This window comes from Cinclus cinclus, chromosome 2 (genome assembly GCF_963662255.1).
Source record: "Cinclus cinclus chromosome 2, bCinCin1.1, whole genome shotgun sequence".
NCBI lineage: Eukaryota > Metazoa > Chordata > Aves > Passeriformes > Cinclidae > Cinclus > Cinclus cinclus.
The window spans coordinates 86,916,449-86,942,503 of NC_085047.1; the positions used below are offsets into that span (position 1 = coordinate 86,916,449).

Sequence of the window (26,055 nt, forward strand, 5' to 3'; positions counted from 1 at the left end):
AGACTATTTTATTATTTTTAAATGAATATGTAAAAGTCTATCAACACATTTCAAACCTTTCTTCAATTGGAACTTAATTTCTATTCCACATTAAATATGTCACCAGCCAGAGACAAAATTAGTCCAGAAATTACAACTTGATTAAAATTAAAAACATTAGCTCAATTTGCAATTTATTAAAACGCAGTTAGAAGTGTAAATTCCAGTTTGTCTTTATTGAATATACCTGGAGCCAGCTTGAATACCTGCCATTAATCCATACTCCATAGCTACAAGCAGAAGAAAACAGTGCTCTAACTCTGACTCAGAAATTTCTGTGACCCCAAAATGATAGAATTATGTTATTATTTTAAGAAAATGTACACACACATAAAACATTTCTTTTATCAAGGCTCCGAAAAGGAGAAACACTTCACTTGTACCTTGTGATACAAGAAAGCCACACTGATTTCTATTGCATTGGTTTCAGCAGAATTGCACAATTGTACTGGAAAACAGAACTGGACTAAGTAAGTCTCACTACTGTGTTTCAAGAAAAGTAATTTCCACACTGTACTTTAATGTAAAGGTTAGTCAATTCCAAAGTATGCAAGCTACCTAAAATATCCACAGTTCTTCCAAAACAAATCTTGTGACTTTTTCTAGACATTAATGACATCCAAAAAAAACCCCAATGAATCATTTTTCTATTTGCCTTCATCTCAATAGGAAGCAAAACAAAGCTCTCACAAAAGCTGACCAGAAAACTAAAAGTACATTCTGCTGTCTTTTGACCTAATAGATCTAGCTAGCGATTCCTTAGTCTATCAGATATCCTAAATGGTACTGGGCATTTTTTTTTGAAAACACGGAAAATTCTAAGGAGACCTAACTTAAAATGAAAGTAATCAAACACTCAGGTAAGGTATTCCCATCAAATGCTCCACCCAAACCACAGACACGCTGCTTTTCCTTAGTACTTACTTCTGAGAAGGCACACCTAAAAATCCACAAAGAAGCTCCCTCTGATCTGGGACTCTGGGTGCTCTCAAGGAACAGTAATTGGCTTCGGTGGTTTGGATGGGATTTTTTTGGGAAGCAGTAGTAGTGAGGGCTTTGTTTGCTCGTGAGGGGATGTCATTTATTTATTTGGGTTTGTTTGCTTGTTTTTAAAAACAGCCCTGCAAGCACACAACCACAGCCAAGCATTTCTCCTGCTGTGCCATCAGCTTTGAGACTGAAATGCAGCATCCTCCCCTCAGCAGGTGTCACTCCATCAGAGCAATGCACTCCCGAGCTGGCACCATGCCACAACAATTTACAGCAGTAATTAATTAAACCCGATTTCCATGTAATCAAACCGATGCTATTTTTGTATATTTTCTATAACTATCTGTTAATCCATATGCACACACAAATGTAACACATGCACATGTCACATTTTAAATTATGTTTAGAAAGAAGGGATATTTTTATATCTGAGCCTTGCTTCAACACTTGACAGATAACACCTACTTAGACATTAAAAGTTACAGATTGAAAACAGAAGCCTAAATACATATACACAGCCAATCCATATCTGATTAATGTTTTGTTTAGAACTAAAATTTACCAATTAGAAAATTTTATTTGAAATAAAATTTACTTTATGAACAAACAGATATTCTACAGCTCCTAAAATAAATGTCATTAGCTAATCTTTTGTAAAACTTGCTTTTCTGATGGGAAATTTTCCAATGGAGATTCTTTGGAAATGGGTTGAGAGAGTAAAACTTATTTCAAAACAAAGGTCAGTTAAACCTCCCATTCAAAATCCTTGAAATGGCTTTTAAGGAATCTGTCTTTACCTCCCCAAACCTTTTGGGTTTGGTTATAGCTACTCACTATATGCCAAGACTATTTTACAAACTTGCTGTTTTGCTAGATATTTAATTGCATGAGAGAGTATTGAGGTGGAAGAAAGACTCTTATGGCCCCTAACTAATGAACTGATTTATTAATCTAATATTTCTTAAGTAAAACAGACATTTCTAAAAACTACATAGACTTCTGCAGGACATTTAGGGTCCTCATTAAATCAGTAATGTAGAGTAATCCAGTTGATAGCCATAGCATTATGAGGTTGTTTCTTTTTATTTAATTCCTGTACCAGTAGAAAGATGTCTGGCCCAATCCTTTCTTTCAAGAGAAACATCTATGATTCTATGATAGGTATTTCTCAATACAGATACTGAAAGACCTAGGGATAGCTTTGCTTTCAAATGCTCAATTATTTTCACACCTGTCCTGGGAGTTACACATGACAGTCCATGTAAACAGTAAAAACATGTGCTTTTTTTTCCTAATTACTTAACATTTTTCTTAGGGTAGAATCACTAAGATTTCCTTGTCTACCTGCTGCTTAAACCTAACATCATCTAAACCATTCCTTCAAATAAAAATTCTGAAACCAATGGATCTCTAAATATAGTAATCCCAACCAAATTCACCTAAAGTTAGAAAAACCCCCAAACTCTACTATTGCCTTATGGAATATTACTTCACTACTTTCTTATTTACAAAATACAAACATGAACACAATTAAACATTTTTGATCAAAGTCATCAGAGAAAAGTAACTCTAACTCACAATTGCTAGGTATAATACTAATGTATCTGAATCTAAGAGAACGTTTTCTGCTGGCAGTGTCTTTTTAAAGAGTCACAGGTCAAGAATAGTAAGCAGCTACTCTAGATAGTCAAACACAGAGACAAACCTTCTCTCTACCAGAAATAATTAAATGTATGAACTCACATATATTCTGTTAATGACCTCAGTGTGGTATGAGAGTAAGAAGACGTTAAGTGTTAATATTTCATGTAGCATTAAGAAATACACAAAATTTCAAGAGCACAGAAGGTTTAAAAACAAACAAAAAAACCCATGCAAACAGAAAAAAACAACACTAATCACCAAACTAAATGGAGCAAAGCCAAAGCTGCAAAGAAAACTTCTCTTTTTATACTCAGTGACTTCACTATTTACCCAGGTAGAGGGGTTAAGTTGTTGCCATGGAGCTAGAATACACATATAAAAATCAAGACAAATAGAGAGGGGAAACCCCCCCAGCCAATAAGCTGAAACACATATCCATACATATCCTAATACACAAAAGGAGGGGAAGGCAGAATGTGATTATCATTTGTACACTGACAAAAGATATCATTACTTTGCCAATGCAGTTAACTATTATGGTACTTTAAAAGCCCACACTCAGGTTCAGAACCCCTCCAGTAGTGAGCACCCAGAAAAATTCTTGCCTTTTGTAATATCCCCCAGAAGATGGGTAAGTCAATGTTACTAATCTGAACTGCTGTCTTTAATATTCTTTTAATAGCTATTTTTTTCAACACCTGTACTTTCAAAAATAAACAAAACCAACCATACATGCCTCTACCCACCCCCATCTTCTTTATAAAGGGATGTATGCCTCTTCTTTCTCTCACATCCAAGCATATTTAGGCCCAAAAATTATTATTCTCTCTATTACCTAATTCTATTTATTTTAGGTCTTGAAAAATATTTTAAATTTTATTTAAATAAAGTGTCAATTTTTTTTTTCATCCATAGAAAGTGTTCTAATTGCATGTGCTAATTAAAATAGAACTGAATACACAGAAATTATGGCAGTTTGATAAAAGGAAATAATACACAAAAATACTTTAAACAGCACAACTCACATCCACTCATTCCACCCATATATCTGGGTTTTGTTTTGAAGGAAACCAGTTATCTCACCTGATACTAAACCTGATTCTAAAGAATATGAGAATGCAGGCCTTTGTGCTCTGTAAACATCAGGAATCAAATCCTTTCCTTCACATATCCTCCTTACGTCCCTTTTTAGGAATCTGATGTATTTTAGTGTATCCCATTTTCAGAAAAGGAAAATAGGTAGGAAGGCAGAGAGGAAATGTTTTCTTCCACATTTGAGCAAATTATCCATAGCAACATGCAGCCTTACAGTTTTTAATTCTGCACAACATGAATTTCTGTAAAAGCAATATTCAGTCAGCAATTTTTTGGCTCTCTGCAGATGCCATCATCTACTTCAAGAGTCATTATTCACCAATTCTATCCAGCATTTTTGATCACTGGATGCAAATGTGGTAAAAGAAAACTAATCTACCTCCTTTATGTCACTTTCTCAGAATCCTAATTAGGAAGTTCCACTGTCACTGGAAACCAGTATTAACCATGCACTATTTCCTCATGCAAAACACAAACAGAAGATGAATAATTTCTTTTCCTTCTCTCAAGCTCAATTTATTCTCCTATTCTTCATGCCTCTAAGTCATTTGAAAAAAAATGCTTATACTTCTAAAAAAAGTCCATATATATATATATATATATATATATATATATATATATATATATATATATATATATATATATGCATCTGCCAAGCACTCACAATAGGCAAGCAATGTAGTGGAAGCATTTGTTATATATATAAAACATCTTGTTGTTATAATTCCAAATTCAGAAAAAATACCCCGCAAGCAAACAAAGAAGAAACCCCCTGGCCTCCCCAAACAACACAAAATAAAAACTATTCCCACCTTATTACCTTCTGTGCAAAGTTCCAGGTAAGGTTTCACTTTCTCTGACAAAATGAGCCCATTTAAGTGTCTTTTATATAAACTGGGTTGCATGGTTGAGAGCTGCAAGGGTTGAATTCCCCACTTTCCAAGAAGTGTCAACCCAGTGCACATAAAGGAGTGAACTTTCTCATGTTTGTCAATGGACCACAAAGTAGCTTGACTGAAGAGGTGATGGAAGGATTTTGGGGAGTGGTCTGAGTCTGTTTTATCCATCACATGCCTAAGAAATTAATTTTGTCACACCACCTCAAAACTCAACCTGAATCTTTTATTAAGATTACCTGCACCATTTCCTAACACTCTTCGATTGTGCAGTATGTGTAGAAAGTATTTAGCTGTGTAAGAAAATTCTCTGTAGAGAATGTGTAAGACCATTCTCTGGTCTACTTTTCTACTGTTTCCAGACAGGACTTTGACATCCACTGTCCCTCTGGAGTGGGCTCACATCAACTGCAATAAAAGAATTTCTGGCATTAAATTAATTTTAAATTTTCATTTTGGAAGTGGTTTGGAGTTTTTTTCTATTTAATGGGTAGGGGTTTTTTGTTTGTTTACATTTTTTGCTGGGGGTAATTGATTGTTTTTTTACAAGGTTATTTCTCCTGAAATTTTAATCCAGTGAGATGTAGAAAGGCTTTGTTGTGGTTTTGAGTTTATTATGTGTGTGGGTGTTTGTATGGGGGGGTCTATGCACACAAACATTTTTTACGCCCCCAGTTTGGCTGGGGAAGCACAGAAAACTCCTTTCATTCTTCTTATACATGGGCATTTGCCACCATTTGAGATTGCACTTGGGTGTGTAACCTCATCACAGGCTGGAAAGATGCAATTATGACATCTCAGAGACCCCAGTCCTTCTGGAGATCACGTGAAGTATTCTAGTGTATCTCAAGTGGCATTAGCCATCTAACATTTTGGCAACAGCATTAAGCCTCCAAGATTTCTGACTAAGAGCTATAAATCCAGGAACACTGCCAAGTACACAAATCTTGGATATTAGTACCATTAAGGAAGAAGCAGCATGTCCTTGGCTTAGGCAGCTCTTTTCTTCTGTCTCTGATCCACACTTTGAGGTTTTTTTCTCTATTCATATGAAGTCCTTGCCTCATTGTTATGGGCAGAATTCCATGCCCAGAGCAAACAGCATCAGTGCCTGGGAGCCTGCCTGTCAAATCCCTGCTGTCAGTGCATCCATTTGAGGATGTTCCACTCATTAGTACAGAAGCTTATGCAAACAGAGAAACCAAAGTGCTCAAAATGTATTTTATGTACACTAAAATTGTATTGTCCAACCTGAAATGTGCTGACAAATACCAAAACATTTAAAATAATACACTCAGATTTTTAAATATTTCCTATCAGCTAACATGACCATTACAAGCTTCATAAAATGCTGTTGCACTTCAATAGCATACATTGTTATAATCAGAATTAAAGACTACATCTAAATTATACACTCTATGTTTATGCACTTACATGGTTCTTGAACTAAAACTGCCCATAAAAGGTTTCATGTACTGGGCTGAAGGAGAGGTTCTACACTGAACAATGATTATGAACAAAGAACAGCTTACACATCAGACAAGTCACTGCTGTACTCCTCTAAAACCAAAACAATTTTGCAGGTCCCTAGGTTTTGAGTGGTTGTTACTGCAAAAGCCAGTGATGAGGAAGTTCCATTTCCAGTTTTGGAAAGCTGGTAGGAAGTTTTTTTTTTTCCTGCTCTAATGCATTTGATCTCTAGCCACAGGAGGACTTGCATCACATAGGATGGATAATTATTTACATTTTGAATACATACAAGACTGACTGCTATGATACTTTTTTGCTAACTTTTTTTGTACTTAAAAAAAAGAGTTAATTTTATTTTTCACTGCTAGAAAACCTGTTTTAAAAGCTGCCTTTATTTTCCTTTACAAAATATCATGCACCCATCTGTCACTTGTTATGCAGGTATTTTTCAGCACTGTCCCAATAATTTCAAAGCAAACAAAAGAATGTATATGTTTAGTTACTAAGAGTCCAACAAGATACTATTCACAGTCAATATATTGATTTTCTAGCTTAAATAGTCAAATATATTTTTCTTGCATGACTATTAATTCTGTGTTGTGAGAAGATGCCATGGGAAATACAAGTGAGATTAACATCATGCATTCCCTATGATTCTAATATGCAGAATACAGACAGATTAATAGTCTCAAATTCTGCATGTCCAGTATCTATGCAATATTAGAGCACAAATTGGTAAATGTAATCTACAAGGTGGTTTGTCAAAGCATTCATATTCCACTTTAAAACTGAAATTCCATTCATAGTCAAAGTCACATTAGGATGACTACTCAGTAACTTGCTAAAAGGAGAGACCAACCAGCTATGGGGCAACTATAGAGGTCAAAGCAGTGATGGGCGAAAAAGGAACAGAAAAAACCCCAACACTACAAGCAAAAACCACATTGCCCCTCCCCTAAAAAAACCTAAACCACAAATCCTTTTGAAAATATTCAAAGTAACACTATGAAGAAGTATTGCAGGAAAGTCTGGAGCACAAGTCCTATGAGGAGCAGCTGAGGGAGCTGGGGATGTTTAGCCTGGAGAAAAGGAGCCTCAAACTCTCTCCAAAATGCCTGAAAGGAGGTTGGAGCCAGGTGAGGGTCAGTCTCTTCTACCATGTCTCAGTGGAAAAGACAAGAGGAAATGGCCTTAAGTTGCATCAGGGGAGGTTCAGATTAGATACTGGAAATATTTTCTTCACTGAAAGAGGAGTCAGGCATTGAAATAATGTCAGGGAGGTGATGGAGTCACCAACTCCAGAAGTTTCCAAGAGGCAACTGTATGTGGCACTTAGGGATAGGACTGCTGGGTTGATAGTTGGACAAGATGACCTTGAAGGTCTCTTCTAACCCTGATGATTCTGTGAAGCAGTTACATACAAGAAACAATGAGCCTCATATTTTAAAAATATTAAGAAAATTTATAGAGGTATACTAGTGAGGTTGGGGTGAGTTTTGGTTTTCGGTGTTTTTCCCCCCTCCCCCACAGCATAAAATACATAGTTGTCTTTTCCTTGGCTTTTGTCTTTTAAAATAAAGGTCAGCATTTGAAGTGCATTTATACTGAAGCAAACCTGAAGCCTTTTCTAAAAATATCCATTCTAAATTGCAGAACAGCCATAAGTTTTGCACTTTCAAGGGTTTTCTCAAAGTAATTAGTGTATATGTTCTTTGAAAGCCACATGTGATTTGTGAATCACACCTAGAGAGAGGACTTTGAAACTTAGTCAAAAAATACATGGTTGTGATGATGATGGACACCAGTATCACTTTAATGCTGCAATGAAGTATCTTTCTCAGATGTGTTTTGACTGGTTCATAAAGAAACTCCTAAATATAACTGTCAATTTTAATAATTAAATCTGTGCTTCAAACACCAGTGGACATATGAAAACAGCAAAGTGGATTTCAATAATTATGTAAAAACCTGAGGGAACAGAAATTCAATTTTTTATCTTTACAGTGTAGGCTGTTTTGAGCATTTAGAGAACATTCCATCCATTTATTTAAAAAAAACAAAACCCAACCAACCAAAACCAAACATACCTTCAACATTGTTATGCAACTTGTTTTTAAGAGGAACATCCTTCAATCTACTTTCCTTCTCTAGGATTTGCTACTGAAAGAAATATATACATTTTTTTATTACAAAGGATGAGACCCTAGATTACTATTAAGGGACTTCAGTGTTTTGGGTGGAGAACTTTTGCCTGGAAAGAACCTAGAAAGCTTCAGTACAAGAGCTGTCACTAAAGTAGGCACTAGAATGTTTCAATTTACACATCCCTGTTCTCTAGGTGTGGTTTAGAACAAGCACCATCTATTTGACTGCTTAATATTCAGCAGGAATCTGCCAGCCAGGTCTTGCATAAAATAGGCACAAATGTTACTTTCTGCTCAGTGAAGTTCTGAACTGAGCTCAGTTCTCATTTTAAGAGATCCTTGACATTGTTATTCCCGACAATATTCTCATATCTCAAAAATGAAATATTTAAAGATTTAATGAAAGCTAATTACTGAACTGCAGAAAACTAAATTCAGTTCAGCAAAAATTTTGGTGTGGAAAAATAAACTGCAGGAACAAGTCAGTGCTCTGTCACAGTGTAATAGATGTGCCATTTATTCAGTCAGAGCTGCGGTCAGTGTTTCCATTAAAAACCTCTTCATCACGAATTTATTATGGAAGTTACTAAGCATTTACCTCAAAGTGACTTGGCAGACAAAATTTCCTTTAAATTAAAATAGTTCTTCTAATATTTAAAAGGGAAAAAGGAAAAAAGAAAAAGCCTGTTGCATCTTTTCATAGGCATAAGATCACTATCAAAAGTTCACTTTCTACTCTTCATTCCCACCAGGTGCATTTCTCCACCAGGTAAAGTCTTCCTAATGCTTGGTCCATTTTCCCTTTTCTCTGTTTCAATTCACCAGTCACAGTTTTATTTTTGACTGTCCCAGTAAGCATCCTTGAAATATCAGGAAACTGCTGGCTCTTACTAGACCCGCACTTGCCAAATTTTGCAGCTGCTGCTCAAGTTATACAGACAAAAGCAAGTCCCCAATAATTTGAAATTAAAGTATCTGTAAATGTAATTAATCACTGACTTCAGAAAGGTAAAATACTGTATCTTTGAAGACACTGTGGCAATAGAAATTAAAAGCCATAATAAACTTTGAAATGGCTTACAATGACAGCTGAATAGGCAGCATCATTCAAACTTGTGGACTTCCTTTAAGGAAGCAACAGAATGCAAGATGTTTCCTTTCTTCTAAAATTAAAATGCATTTCTTCAACAAATAAAAATAACAAAACAAACAAGGAAAAACCAGAAACAACAACCCCCAAATCAAACAACCAAACAAAAATCCAAACCAACCAACACAAAAAAGCCTAAACAAACCAAACAAAATCATACAAAACCAAAAATCCTCCACAAAAAATACACAACCACAACCCCCCCAGAACAACAACAAAGAAAACCAAACAAAGAACCAAAAAAAATCAAACAAAAAACACCCCCCCCCCAAAAAAAACCCCACAAAGAAAAGAACAAAAGAAACACCAAACCAAATAAAACAGGACCCTAAAAAACTCCACTTCTTTCCCCCAAAAAACCAGAACATATAATCCTCTACAGGATTCTATTAAGACTATTCTTAACTCAGCAGGTGGACATAACTACCTCAATGAACATTATTTTTCCCATCTTTTACACAGATAATTAGTACTTTCTCATTCCTCTAGTTCCCTTCAGCATTAAGGTAACAGTGTTTTTCAAGTGTTGGCACAGAAAAAGTACTTTGCCTTTAATCCATGAAGGTATGGCAGTTGTGCTCCTCCACACATGCACCTTGGAAAGATAACCAGGGAAGTTTTCTAAAGTATAGCAATCAACAGAGTAATTTCACATCTCAAACAACAACCTTGAGTTTCATAGGTCAGACTAGTTTGGAACAACATAGTCACAATGGAACTACTGATCTTCACTGTTGTGCTAAGACAAGGTGAAGACTTAGCTTTTGATTATGTACCAAGGTACACAAGTTGACTAATTGGATTCAGTTCAGGACAGCAAAAAGATCTCCTTCACAGGAAAAACATCCAGTCAAACTGATTCAAAGAAGTTTTGTTCTACCATGCTATAGGTATTGGCCTAAAGGAAAAAAACAACAACACTAAGATGTGTGAAGTAAGGAGAAAAAGAATCCACTAACATTGCAATACTTAACTAGACATTAAATAAACCATGTATGTTATAAATCTTGAGTTACTATGTTGGCAAGACAGTAGCCAGCAAAACAGCAAATAAATCTCAATAAAACTAAAGGATGACTAATCTCTACAGTGCTAACTCAATTACCCTTAATTAATCTGACCAGTCGTTGAAAAGAATTCACCTTTAGTCCTCCAACAGATCACAGATATTTGTATTTTGAAAGCACACTACCCCTTTCTTTTTTGTTGCATTTTAATACCTTTTAAGTAGGTCAACATGGAATCTTAGCACACTGACTTTTTTCAAGCCCTAAAGCTACATCTTAAAAATATTGCCCTTCAGAGTACCCAGATTTCAGGTCTGGGGACATCTTTATATGCTCCAGCAAGATTTCTGACCCAGACAATCAAGGGATCAAGGCCACAGAGCACAACACACTGTACCACATACAATGCTGTACAACTGCTCTGTAATTGTATTTGTATTTGTAATACAAATAGGATCCAACTGGGTTTTCAAAAATTCTCTGCATCAGAAAAGCACTGGTTTTGCACTGCATTTTTCAAAAAGGCTCCAGATTAAATGAAAAAAAAAAAACTAAAAGCAAGACAAAATTTACCATAGTAAAATAATTAGAGGGAAGACAGTAATGATCACTGTTTCAGCTGAACACCAAATGTCCTACACCATTTCACTTTAGGTCATGACAGCCCCAAATTCTACCTTAAAGCATTCTTGGCACAAGCAACTTCATATATGAGACCAACAGCAAGTAATTACTAACCTTTCTACATTGACTGGCTTGTCAAATTTAAAGAGAATATAATCTCCAGCAACTGGTGTGACAGCCCAGAAAAAATCTTCCCCTACGTAGGTTTTTTCTAGCGTGTGCCCCTGGTAGACTTTTAAAGATGTCGAAACCTCTGCAGGTGGATTCACGTGGATTTTATGCAGTAATGGTTTCAGGAAGTCTTTATCCTAATTGAAAGACAGACAAACAACATGCTGGTCAGACAACCTTGTTTATTATGTTCCTTTCCCAAATGGTTACACTTAAAACAAACATTGGCATAAAATGGAAAATGAATGCATTACTCATTTTGGGTGCATCAGATCTTGTACTGTTCAGTAATATAGACATGCCATCAAAGTAAAAAAATTAGAAAAAATTTCCCCTAGCAAAAATTCACATAAATAAGCTGAACTAGAACTTCTACTTTGTATTAATCAGTCTGTATCAGATTTAATTTCATCTGGAGCAATATACATCATGCTTGAAAATGCAAGACAATAAGATAAGGTCTGTTTACTCTGTTTGCCACAATGTTTTTCATTTAATCAGCCTGCTCTGTAAAGGAAGGCAAATACTGTCTACTAACTGTGAGTTTCTGGATCTTCCCTGCTAGAGAAGAGTGGAGGCCAACATGCTGGAAAAGAGAAGGCCTGAAGCGTATCCGTAGGTTGGATTTCTGCCGATCACAATGTTTCTGAAATGGTGGGGGAAAAAGGTAAGGGTAGGATAAAAAACAAAAAACAAAAACAACACATTAGTAAAAAGCAACACAAAGTAAGAACCTAGGCCTATTTATCCAGTTCTTATGTTTTCATTCCAGAAATCTACCAAGACTGCTGTGCAAATGCAATACTGTTCAAAGTCCTTGCACAGAACATGTTTATTCAGCAAGGGTGTTTCTTGAGAAATGAAGGACCAAAATATAAAGTTTATTCCCCATTTAGAACTTTCTCCAAGACTACTATCCAAGTAGTGACATTCTGCAGTCTCACCACTGTTTACATGTATTAGTTTATTTTAGGTCTGTTACACATAGAATCTAACTAGACTTTTGCTTTTTATCCTTACTGCACCCATCTCCAAAATCTCCAAAAGCAGTAACACCTACAATGCCCCTGAGAAGCATCCCTCTGAAGTTCTTTTTGAGATAGAAATCTTGGCAGGAAGAAAGACTCTTACTGAACATGCAGTAACCATATTGTACACTAATGCTAGCTTTCAGCTCACAAAAATCAACTCATTCATCATAATGAAAACATTTTAGAAGCTTTATTATAAAGAAGAAAAACTTACAGCATCTTTCTCAGGGTTACACACTTTCACCCAGAGGATATGGTCCAGGAGCCAATCAATAGGTTTCTCCTTATAAAACATAAATATGAACTCTACAATAAGAGTGATATCTGGAGACTGGAACATTTTACCTGTGGGTGACATTAAGAATAACTGGAGTTACTTTAGCTTAGAGATAACATTGTCTTTTGAAATCAATGAGTTAGCAGATGATAACATTTGTGCCAAGACAAAAAATGTTAGTACTGAACAACTGGAAATTTCAATGTTATTAGAAGTTATTTCAACTAAATAAAACAAATATTCAAACAAGAATTTGTTGTCATATATCCTGGTGCTATCAACATATTCAGTGTATATTCAGTGTACCTCAATACAGTCTCCTTAAGACTAGAAACTGTCAGTTCGAAAAATTAAGAGAAAGAAGAGTTATGGATTGGCATCTATTATTACCCAAGTCACTTTTAAGTTCAAGCACCTGAGACAAGGACTATTGCAAGTGTTATCCACCCAGTCACACAATTCCAGCTTCTGCAAGTACAAAAAGGAGACAACAACTACCACTACTTCAGAACCTCCTGGGCAGGAAGTCAAAGTGAAAGAAGGAAGCTACCAGAATATTCAGAGACAATACAACTCAAAAAAAGACATCCCACAGTGACCAGAATTTTTTTCTGCAGTGCATAGGCCATCAGCAGGACTTTGGGGTGGCACTGTACAAAAGGATTCCAGGGAATCCTGGAAACTGTGAGGCTTAAAGGAAGCCTTTGAAAAAGAAGGAAACTTACTGTTGATGAAGAAAGTCTATTTAATATCAACATTAGCAATCACCTATATGGTTGTGGAGTACACTTCTCTGGCAGTAGAGGTGTCTGAAGAGAAAGGTGACCAATACACAGAACTATTGTGTCAATCTGAATGTAGCACTTGAAAAAGGTGCCTTGTAGGAAAACACTGCTACCAGGAGAAACACATCTGGGAGTGGGGCAGTCCAAGGCTGAAGACAGAGGGACAACTGCTTGTACCAGGGACTACACTGAAGCATTTGAACAGGCTGCTGAGGGGAATGCTTAAGGCACCATCCCTGAAGGTATTTACAAGATGTGTAGATGTGGCACTGGGGATATGATTTAGTGGTAGATTTGGTCAGTGGTTTGACTCGATGACTTTGAGGTCTTTTCCAACCAAAATGATTCTATGACCACATGCCAGCTAAAATCCCAAAAACAGTTCCAGATTTCAAGCTAGACTCAGAAAACATCACCAGGTTTGCAAATGAAGTCTGAAGTCTTTGTTAGGTTAAAACAGAGAAGGCAAGGAAGAAAGACATCACATAAAAATGAATCTCTCAGGAAGACACTGGCTGAAGTGACTCAGTTCTGCAGACGTTGCTGAGATGTGGGCAGTGCTGGATTAAACAGGGATGGGCTCTTGGGGCATGTGTGCAACAATGGATCAGAGTCCAGCAGAAGTTCTCTTCCAATGCAAGCCTTCTGTGCCTCCAGTTTTGGAGTCCTGTACAACACACTAACACACAGTACTCAGGCACAGGAAATGTTCTGAGGGTTTTTTTCCACTAGTGAAGAGGCCTCCATGGGCTTTCTAAATAACAAGCTCCACAAGTGGTAGAGGTTCTAATATTTTCTCCTGCTCTTAGGAAAGCCAGCTGGAGTAGACATTAAGAGATCACTGGAAGAGCCTTCGCCCTTTTCAGAAAGCAGGTCTGATGCAATCTCTTTTCTTTATGACTTGTGTGAAATTGGATAAGGACAAAGCCAATGAAAGAATACTCAATGGAAACTCTGAGAGGAGTTTGGAGGTGTCTGAGTTAGACAACATCATTATGCCATGCAACAAATATGGAAGAAGCATCTGACTGAAGTACCAATTATTTCACCTGTTAGAATGATGCTATACTAATTATTATAGTAGACAATGTACACATAGGAATGGAAAAGCAAATGTGCTAAAACATTGATATAGCAATGCCAAATCAGTTAAAGTTGCCCCTTACAAGAACTTTTCATCCAGCCATTTACAAAGCAAAAATATTCCCATCATTTTTAAGTGTCTGTTGCAATGAGGTCCTCAGATAGGTATCTCCACATGAAAATACTCTGTAACTAAAATTTGAAACTCCCACTACACAAGGGACAGCTCCTGTTAAGCTAGGGACAATTGCAAAGCTTTAGTCTTATAAGACATAAGAAAGAAGTTATTATTTTTATTAGTACATTGTTAGCATTTACGCACTAAATTGTCACATTGTTTAACAATATTTGTGGAAGTAAATATTTAAAAATGGGTAGGAAACAATCATATGATTAGTTAAATGTTGTGTAAAATAGTCATGCAGAAAAACAGCTTTCAGCTTGTCACACTTCCAACTAAACAGACCCCAATTTTCCTGGTGATTCATCTCTGCCTACTGCTTTCAATGGCATAGGGCAGGAGAACAGAAAAATATGGTAAATCCTAATAAAACACCAGCTAAAAATGGGACTTATCAGATGTTTCTGGGATTTTTATGGGACTGAAACCATCATTTCTTGGTGACACCTGCTGAGGCAGTGTGTCAGTCTCATCTGTTTCCATAGGAAGTGCACCTTTCCATGTGGTGTCAGAGAGACGCACAATATGATGAGAGTTAGAAGACAGAAATATCCTCACAATATTGCCCCAACCTCAATGCAAGCAGACTTAAGAGACAGTTTATCCTTTTCCACTATCTATATACAGCCATGATACTCTAGAATCCTTTTCTTCTTCTACCCAAGGACAGAGCAGAAGAATCACACAGACTTTTTTTTCCTTTGACTAGCTCATCTTCTGAAGAACATGAGGATTATTGTCTTGTCCTCACTCACAGACCATATAATTTAAAATTTGGCATGAAGGTACAGGATCCAACAGTTAAGTAAACTGAGAACAAGACTCAAGGTAAGAGTAGGAGTTCACTCTTATCCTTAATTTAAGTTATCCTAGCTTTATGTAAAACAGAAAGAGGATATCAATTAACTATTTACTTCCATATGGCAAATTTGTCTAGGCTCAGAGGCAGGTTCCTCTAAGCTGGCACTCTACTGTCCAGAATGCAGTCAACCATCCCAGACCTGGGGAATAATCTAATTGCCATGTTGATGTCACAGGGCACACCAGGCAAAAAACCAAGCAAATAAAACCCAACCAACCAATCGAGCCACCCTGATAGATCCAAGTGCAGCCAGTCAGAACAAGTGACGTAAACTGGCTGTTACTGCACTGGCATCTTTAACCCAAGTGGTCTCTCTGCATTACACTGCACAGCACCATGGAAGTGTTCAGCAGTGGAGATAAAGTCTTTTCACATTAACTCCTAATGAACACTAGAGCAAAGATGAACAGGAAACACCCTGATCTCAAGACAAGCCCTTGTCTTCCTTCAGTAACCAAGGACACACATCCACACACCAGTTTCTGAAATTCTGTCACCACCTTTCACACACAGCTTGGCACAGTTTGGCCCCAGCCCCTCATCTCCCTGTATAACATTGCCTCACCATCTGGAATTTCTGCCTCAGGACACCACAGACACAGCAGTTCTGCCATGGATCCATGTCCCCTTTTTCCATCAGAATAGTCTTCCTACAGCAGCTCAAAACCAGAGCTCTGCACTGAAGCCTCTAGTAAAACAGATCTTCAAAGCTCTGGATCCCTGACTGGCCACACCTACTCCTTGTAATGGAAGCCAGCCCAGGACAACTCCTAATGCACAGATCCAGCCCCTCTGAATCCCAGTTAACCAAGCCCTTACCTAGTCTCTCCTAAGCAAGAGCAGCAGCACAACCCAAGAACAAGCAGCAGCATATGCTGAGGTCCTTGTGTCCTGCAGCTCCCAAGCAGCAGCATATGAGGAAAGTGCTGTGAGCCACAGAACCAAAGACACCACCTAAATCCCACCCATGGATTGCCCACTGGCCATCCCCAATGTGCAGTCAAAAATCATCAAGCCAAAGAGACCTAAGCAAAACGCTGCAGTGAACATGCACTGCCTCAAACTGCAAACTCTGTGAAAGAATTGAAGCAAGCAATGGCTCATCTTGCACCGTGCTCATGCACTTGGTACAGTGAACGTCTACATTTTGTATCTATATTGATAAAAATTATGATCAGGACTGAAAAAAAAACCAAAAACCTGTGGAACGCTTTCTGATTTACTGAGCCCTGACAAGACCTATTCATTTTTCAGTCTTTTTAAAGACCATCCTTAATGAATTATTCTGTCCCTCTTAGTATTTTGCTGGCAAATACACAGCACGTACAAAATGAAACACTTTGTTTTCTAGTTCTCTGAACTCCAAATATCTAAATCATTCATATTAATTCTTCCACATGAGCATCACTAATATTGAGTCTACACCAACAATAATTTTACACCTGCAAGCACCTATTCTAGCTATAGCTGATGTTTTCAATGCTTTCCCTGCTAATGATATGCAAATTGATGGCATTAAAACCAGAATCTCTTTGAAGTTATTTGAAGCTCAAATATTTGACTTGATCTACTCTTTCACAAACTTCAACTATGTGCACAGCTTGAGCAAAACTGCAATAAGAGCAACTTAAAATAATCAAAACAGCAGACCTTAAAACATCAGGGCACAGTAAGACTCAGAGGAACTGTGTAAGACAACCAAAAGGCCATTTCAGACGACTCCATTAAATGTTTGTGACAGCTGGCATTACAGCTACAGTGCAAGGATTGCAGTTCCTCTGGAAAACACTTCAGCTCACAGGGAGATGGAAGACAAATAATTATTCCTCACAAAAAGCTAGTAAGACTTTCTTACATTATGACACAGGTCTTGCAGTGCAAACAAGAATCCAGAGGAGTGAAAGATGCATCTCCTTCCACAGAGTTTCTTAAGGAAACAGCATACATCTCACCCATTATTTATTAGATACTTGACAGCACTTAAGACTCTGCTTTCAGGATTAAAAAAAACCAAAGGAAGCAACGTCTGTTCCGTGGCAGAGGTGACAGAATTCTATAATCCTGCTGTCAGCCTAAATAGCTACATTTGCCACTTCCTCATGTAGCACTTGCATAAATTAGATTTTCAGTTCAGAAATACACTATGACAAAAATCCCCACATTTTTACCTCGCAAACTTGTAAGCTAATCAAGGTTCCAACAGCTAACAGTGAATCAGCCACACCTCTCCTTTTGGGAAATTATTTCTAAATCAATAGCATCTAGACAACAGCTGTCCAGAGAAGCTGTGGATGGTCCATCCCTGGAAGTGTTCAAAGCCAGGCTGGATGGAGCTCTGAGCAACCTGCTCCAGTGGAAGGAGTCCCTACCCTTGGCAGGGGGGTTGGAACTGGATGATCTTTATGGTCCTTTCCAAAGCATTCTATCATTCTGTGAATTGAGTGCTCTACATTCATTCTTGGACATCTACACATAAAATTGACCCCCAGATACAAACTACTGTTACTCTTCCCAAAGGTATCTGCATTACCAAATTACCACAGTATCAGTCTGCAGCAAGATCCATAAAGGAATGGCAGAGATGAGGTAAATCTACATTACTTGCATAAAATTTCCAAGCAATATATGGTTATAGCACACCAGTGTGTACCAGAGCCAAAAGTTTTAGTTGCTCTTATGAATACTAATTTTTCCCTCAAAACATAAGAACCGGGTAAGTAGCTATATTGGAAGAAGAAAAAAATCTAATTTAATTTTCTAGGTAGAAAAGCAATGTTAAGATTTGTAGCCATAGCTAAATGCATCTGAAATTCTGATATCATCTAGTTAAAAGGAGGCAAACAAATATGATACAAGGAACAAAGAACAGGGATGCAAGCAGCAGGAGCTAACAACTAAATTTAACTACAGCTACTTTCAGAGCCCACACCGCCCAGGAGTATACAGACAGTAGAGAAAAACAAGATAGTTTTAAACAGTTGTGCTTTTGATTAAGCCACATCTCAGTATTATGACCTACCTCCCTACCCCACCAGTCTTAAACACTGTGCCCTCTACACAGAGGCAGAGAGAACAGAAAGGGGGGGGGGGAATGTGAAATACACAAATACTAAGCAAGTTAAGTGACCTGAAATACAACTGCATGGGGTAGACAGGGCACGTCCTAAAGTGTAAGTTGGTTTTATGCACATTTGACATGTCATTCTTACAAAGTGGTAATTTGTAAGTGAGCACATTCATCTACTAAATCAGGCAAATGTAGAATAAATGTAAATTCTACAGCCCAGGAACTTCATACAGAATTTACACTTAAAGTGCAATTAGACTGGAGCTAAAACTCAAATTGTGGGCTTACTCTGGGTTAGGGTTTAACTGTTCAACAGTAGAAACAAAGTCTTATCAAATGCTGTAATCAACCTGTCCCTGCTAACACATAACAACGTTGCAAGGAGTTCCCCAGCCCAGGAGAAGTTCATTTAGGGCCAGATGTCCATAAACTACTTAAATTCTTACTTTTCCATGCTAGGCAGCATAATTTCCTATTTCTTCCACCTCTAAGGTCACAGAACCAATCCCATAATTATTTCAGCAACAGTGTATTTCTGATGGTAGCACAAAGCAGTTAGGTGATGGCCAGGTGTATAAGGAGACTTTGCCCATTTCCCTTCCTCCTCCCCATCATTTCTGTAGATTAAACATGCAGACAAGTCTACAAAGTATCATTCTGCACCCCAACATAGCATTTATGAGGGATAATTACTGTTTTTCTTTCTACTCCAGGAACCTCTGAGACCCCCAAAGTCAGGGAACTATTGCACACCTGATGCTGAGCTGGAAACAGGATAGCTCTTACTCAAGTAGTGCCAAAATTCTCAGTTCTCAGTACGACCATTATGGGTCACTGAGCTAAAAATGAAGCCATTCTCTGGCAAGTAGATCTAAAGGAAAGAGAACAATAAGAATTTCCAAGAGAATGACAGAACTCAGGGCTGCACTTTTATCTCTTACATGTAGAATTTTCTTTCTGTTCTGAATTCAGCTTAAAGCCTTCACATTGGAATCGTTTGTGTTGACCACTGGAATCTCCAAAGTCTCCCCCAGCTTTTGATTTTTCCTTGTGTATCTCCAGCTTGCTGCTTTTGAAAAGATCACGACACATCAGTCCAATAATGAAATAACCTTTTGATTTGTAAAATCCCTTCAAAACTTCTCTATCATCGCTTTTCTCTTAAGACTAGTATCTCTCCAGGAAAAGATATTAGTGTAAGAGCAAAGAACCATAATTTCCAGAGTACCCTGGCAGTCAACCTACAACAACCTAGGATCCTGCATTAACTCCTCTCACTGTAGCTCATTGCAAATGACAGACTCTGACTGCATCTAAGAAGGAGCAGACTATCATAACTTCTCCCTCATGAAGTAGAAAGATGGAGATAAAACAGGCTTTGCAACAAACTGATGCCTGCTAATTCTTGGAAATTTTGGCACAAACACCAATGAAGTTATTGTAGGTGGAGCTAATTTTCACGGTTTTTCTTTACTGCAGTCAGTTGTTTTAATTAAATTTTTGCTTTAATGGCAACTAAATTAAAAATAAGTCATGCCTTGCTGTTTAATTGTTATTATTTTTACAAATAAACTTTTGGTTACAAAAAATGCCCTCTTTTCCAACAGTTTGAATTTGCCTCCATCATACAAAAGTATATGAAGCAAATGGGGGCAAAAGCAACAACCATGAGCTAAACCACAGCTCTAAAAAAGGCAATGAACTTCTACTTCTTGGTCTATTTCCAGTACAAAGAAGATAGCTTTGAAGTCAGATCACTATTAATTCACAGTCTGAGTATGAATGTGTTCTTTCAAACTGCAAAAGTGAACATTTTCTTACCAATGAAACCCAGCTGAGAAAATTCTAGAATCATCCAATCTTCAGAAGCGAGCTGGAGCGCAAAATTTTTTATTGTGCTGAAATAATTCTGCTTGACAACAATGTCATCTTCAAGCTAGAGGAAGGCAGAAGTGATATCAACATTAAAAAAAGTACTAGCAAAGCAATAGAAAAAGCACTGCTAGGAAATACTGACTTATAATATATTGCTAACACATATCATATATTTCTAATGCTACTAGCACTGATATAAAACATAGATGCCACAGCCTGGAGTAACTATTGTAGGGATTAGTCTGTCTATTTGTGGAGAAGTAATACAGAATTCTTCTGTAGTAAGAATCCACAAACATATCTCGACTTCTTATTTTAGAACACTGCTTTTCCAGTTTCTTTCTTCAGAGGAAAATCATCCATGAAATAATGCTAGTCTAAGTGGCATTGTCAGAACAAGTTCAATATCTGTATTATTTCTACACAAATACGACTGTTTACTCACAAATGTAAGAGCATTGAATCTCTCCTCTGAGACAAGAGGCTAAGAGACAAATATCTGCAGAGGTAAGATTCATTTCACCTGTCCAACAGAAGCACAGGTGCATGGTCCATAAACACTTAGTCCAGGCTGCAGAACTGCCAACATGGGGTGCTACAATCCCTGTAATTCACAGTAAGTGCAGGCCATTGCTGCATTAGGGATCCTGCTTTCCCTGCCCCTTCCCACAGTGAAGCCATGCCCTACCCCTTGTGCTGGCACTAATATTTGTGCAACTTCCCAGTATCAAATCAGACTGTCACATGTGACTGGCTCGGCAGCTTCCCAGAGAGCTGAGACTCCAACAGCTCTCAGAGAGGAATCAGCATAGCTTTGTGAAAACTAGATGAGATGTGTGGGACTTTACACCCCAAGGACACAGGCACAAAATCTAAATAAAGATCATTAGTGCAGTTACTAAATCTGAAATACCTGTAGGTAAGACTACTACTTCAAAGCAGAAACACATGATAGGAACAATTCTGAGCTATGCTGAAGAAGAACTGCTTAAGTCTGTTGTTGGAAACCTCTTAAAAAGAAGAAAAAAATCCCATGTCTATACACAACAGTCATATTAAAGTGACACTTCCAAATAAAAACAGGTTTTAGCTTAATTTCCACTAATTTTTTTTTTTTTTTTTTATGCCTAGGCAGCTCAACAATAATTCATACTGGGGACAAGGAAAACACAGTAGTTAAGTTGCTTGGATACCTTCACTTTTTTTGCTAGGCATCTTAAGTGACATCGGATAAATTACATGCTACTTCAGAGACAGTGAGACAGTGTCCTCCTCAAATTACTTTCCCACATACCACAAGCACCATATTTAATGCCCTCTTTAAATGATGGGATCAATTCCCCTGTTCTGTGTAGGTCCTTCTGATGTGTCCAACAACTGAATTTCTGGAGACGCATTTGAAAACTTGTCTCAAAATAAAGAAGAGAAATTTACCTGAATGTAATAAACCCCCTTTTTCTGGGCATACATCATAAGAAAACAATAATCCAAGTTCTGTTTTGTTCTCCACCTGAAATTGAAATGAAAGCTTAAAGTTTATGAAAAGAGGTTATTTCAATATATGCTGGCAATATAAAGTGAATTTCATTATGAAGAACGACACATTAGTGAAATGTTAGGACAGCTGCTTTTGGCACTGTTCCCTCAGGAAATCCACTGTCTGAAAAAAAAAATGGAACAAAGCTATCACCTTGTGCTTTAATGCAGACATCAAACTGTCTGTTTCATTTGAACCTGACTTTGTGACAACTACCTGACATTTCACTAAAAACCACATGTACATTTAAAATGGTAATTCAACAAGAACTACTGGGTTTTACCCTGTATTTCATGAAGAAAAACAGCAAATGAAGGAGTCCACATACAGGAATAAAACTATATCAAAAGTCTCAGTTCTTCTCCCAAAATTTAACACTAAATGGATTCAACCAAGCATAGGCTCTTGTCATGCAGAGAACAGCATGTAGCTAGGAATAAGATGGATTCACAGAGCACTTTTAGCATCCCCACAATTGCAAGAATTACAGTAAGAAAACATTTCAAGAATTCACATCCCACTTGCCGTTTTGTAAACAACCAAAGTGTGGGTGTTGGAGGAGATGGGAAAAGATCTGTGTGAATAAACCTACCTCACTCTCTCTTTTGAGTCTCCAAATGTTTCTTTCAAGTTTGTCAAGTCAGGATAATATGTTGCAGGAGGGGCTATTACTTCCACCAAGCCAGAATTGATCTCTGTAGAAAACCTGTCAATAGAAACATCCTGAAGTCACATGAGAGATTCTGAGTCCTGTAGCTCCTGCTCACTTTCTGTTGGAACAGTTACTGTGACTGGACTTGCTCAAATGAGACATATAAAAGAACAGTATATAGAAAAAATAATTGTTTTCCTTAGCATGTCCTTCAGAGCGCTATTGCCTCTTGCCAATCAGAATCAAACTACATTCTAAACATTTTTGTGTGTTTTTTCAGAACCTAGTGATTTTTTTCTGCAGCTCTCTTTGAATATACAGAATACAAGGCCCTAACACAGATGTCATAAATTTCCGTTCATGTTTAAACAATCTCAGCTGTTTATGGTGCATCAAATAATTTAATCCCACTAACTGTTTTACAGTTGAATTGACTGAATCACCACCTCTTAATTTGTCATCTCTTACTTTTTGTTCAAAAGTCCAAAACTCCACTAAACAATCAGGCATGATCTCTTATTCCCAGAATATTTTTAATTGCTAATTACAACCTGATTTAGTTTACCACCAATAAACTAAGAAATCCCCAATTAAAACTACAACTTACTCTCTTTCCAGGCTTGCAACAACACTGTTAACATAATCAAGATCAGTCTGGGGAAAAACAAACAAACAAACAAACAAATTAATAGATTACGTGATAGTTCTGGAGTTACATGTCAAAAGAACGAAGTAAAATGAACATTGCAGGTGACTGTCCTTGAAAATTACTTTCATTATTTAAGATATTGGAACAATTCAAGAACAAATCACACATGTAACTATGTCTTACCCTTAATATGAGAACTTTTTTTGTAAACAGTGGGGAATAATTGTCTCATATCTGCAGTTAACAGAAAAGCATTAAAATTCATGCTCTTGGATGACAAAATGATCACTGAGTGTTTGTGTAGGAAGTACTTTATATTATCATACAATAATAATACATAAGAAAATATCTATCTTTCTGGAAAACAGTGCATTGAACACATACACACTTTTATTTCAAAAGTACATTTCCTAAGCTTTGCATTTAAAGCAAATGCTCTGACACAGACAGCAGTGAGCCTGCTGCCTTTTTGACTAGGGTTGCTTTTTTGCATCAGAGACTAAATTTGAGGGACTACCAATCTTATCAATCACTCAGTTCTCACAGACACAACAATTCTAAAAATTACTCATTGGTGAAAATACAGATTGCGACATTCTGGAAAAGCCTAGATCATCTAAATTGCCAGCACTGGACAATTATTCAACGTGGCTGTACACATGCATTCCAAGAAAAGAGAATTTGTGAACTCATAAATGTGACTGAAATCCCATGACTTTGTTATAATTATTAATCTAATGATTTGACATACTGTTTACATTTTTGAAAAGAATAGTTTATAAATCAACCCAGATTCTGGCTCATGAGGATTCTGGAGAAAGAGCTGCCTTTGAAATGCCAGAAACAAAGGAACAGTTCACATTTTTTCCAATGACTTTGTAACACAGGCTATCATTAAAGGATTATACACAGAGAATAAATCCCTCCCAATCCTTTCTATAGAATTTTTTAATCTTGTTTGATAAAGGTCCTCACCCTTTGATCTTAAAAATCACCATTTCTATTTTTTAAAGATTTTTATGAAATCAAACATAATGCTAGTGACGCATGTTTTTCAAAAAGGACAACAACAGCAGTGGATTTCATCCAAAAGCAGGTTTTAAATACCACAAGAACATGTGACTAGAAACTATTTCTTGTAATTTTGTCCTATATATTTTCTTCCTAAGTGCTATGTCTAGTGCTGGGCAGAAGCTCTGGTAAGATGGTAAGGTGCTCACAATGTAAAACTCATCTTGCACTGAGTTCCACACCAGGACACTCCCCAGTCCACGTGGACCTGTATCACTGTTTAAATACTTTTATGGATTGTTCATACACATTTAATTAGTAGAACGACATTAGACATAACTTTTTTTGATTTGTGTAACAGTTGCAAATCACAGTAACCTAGTGACTACCTAAAAATAGTTTTAGTATATCCATCTTTAACTGAAGCATTTATTTTCCTCTCTTTTCAAAACCTTTTAAATGTTAAAAATACAGAAACTGCAGTTCAGTTATCATGTGAAAAGACAAAAATTTGCATTTCAGTTGGCATGCCAAATTTCAATTACTCAGTCCAGCATTAAGAATTCCAACACATCTAATACAGTCCCTACTGTAATTGCATAGAAAAATATAGGATTTATATATATATATATATATATATATATATATATACGCTATGTTTCTATACCTAGTTTCTATTCAGTTTTCCAGAGATTAAAATAAATGCCAAACTTCATGCCAACTAGAATCATGTATTTGATCACAAGCCTGTGCCTTACAGTGCACATCTCCTTAGCAGGAACATAGTTTTGACCTATTTTCCAGACTACCATGAAGCCTTGCAACTGCTTGTAAAACCTTACACTCTTATGCAGAAAACATCACAATCAGGGGAAAAAAAAAAAAAGTCCTGAATAAGAGAGTTTTTTCCCTACTTTCCTCTATTTGTTTGCATGCCTCATATGAAAGGCTGGCAGTTTCCCCAGTCAGAGCTGCAATCACAATACGATCACATTAAAAAGATGTAGCTAGAAGTCTTCCAACTTCATATTGTAATCTTGGCTGCCACAAAAAGTCAAGAAGGTCTGGTCTAGCTGCTATGAACATGAGATACAGAAAATACCACTTCTGGCTAAGCAGGCAACCTTTCCTTCTCAATCAGCAATCACTGTATCACTGTAGTGCAAAAGCAGATGACACTTTTAGAATGAAAAAGGAAATGTAGATTAGAAGAATTGATGCCATTTTTCACATGATCAAATGCATTAAAACACCAGTATTTGTATTCTGTCATCATTTTAAAATAACCAGTTGTATTTATATTTACCAGCAGCACATGAGATTCAGAACCAGGATTTCAACACAAAGCCCTTCCCCTCAGGTTGACTGTCCTCTTTCCACATCAGAAATCCAAGAGACAATCAACTCCTCTCACTGCCCAGTCTAACACTAAGTGGGATCTTTGCCAACACTCTTTGGCATGGACATGTCTCAGAAAGGTGGCACTTCTAAGTTAATTCACACAACATCATGAAATGAGTATGAGAATACACAACAAATTTGATCAAGCTATGACTATACTCAAGGGAAGACTTAAGCAGATGGATGACTTTGCAAGGTAGCAATGGAAGGAAATCTGGAATAGCTAAATTAAATCTAAGCATCTTCCAAGCAGTATCAATAAATTCAGTCAGCAACTTAAAAGCAACAGAAATAAAAAATCCATTATTAATCAAAATCTATTCCCCATTTTCAAGGAATAAAGTGTTAACTGCCTTGACAAAATAAGATACGAGGTCCTCTTTATCAGCCTGAAGAACAAAAGACTGCTTATCT

At 37.0% G+C, this 26,055-nt stretch overlaps 1 protein-coding gene across 1 annotated transcript in view; it reads right to left on the reverse strand.

The window, feature by feature from the left end:
- Positions 1-26,055, reverse strand: part of MGAT4A (alpha-1,3-mannosyl-glycoprotein 4-beta-N-acetylglucosaminyltransferase A) — a 70,201-nt gene that overhangs the window by 5,175 nt on the left and 38,971 nt on the right. Inside the window, exons 6-12 of the mRNA XM_062487872.1 lie at positions 23,188-23,234; positions 22,521-22,634; positions 21,826-21,901; positions 20,338-20,452; positions 12,476-12,606; positions 11,769-11,876; positions 11,174-11,367 (exon numbers count right to left, since the gene is read on the reverse strand). Coding sequence (XP_062343856.1) covers positions 11,174-11,367; positions 11,769-11,876; positions 12,476-12,606; positions 20,338-20,452; positions 21,826-21,901; positions 22,521-22,634; positions 23,188-23,234 — 785 coding nt within the window. The remainder of the gene's footprint in view (positions 1-11,173; positions 11,368-11,768; positions 11,877-12,475; positions 12,607-20,337; positions 20,453-21,825; positions 21,902-22,520; positions 22,635-23,187; positions 23,235-26,055) is intronic.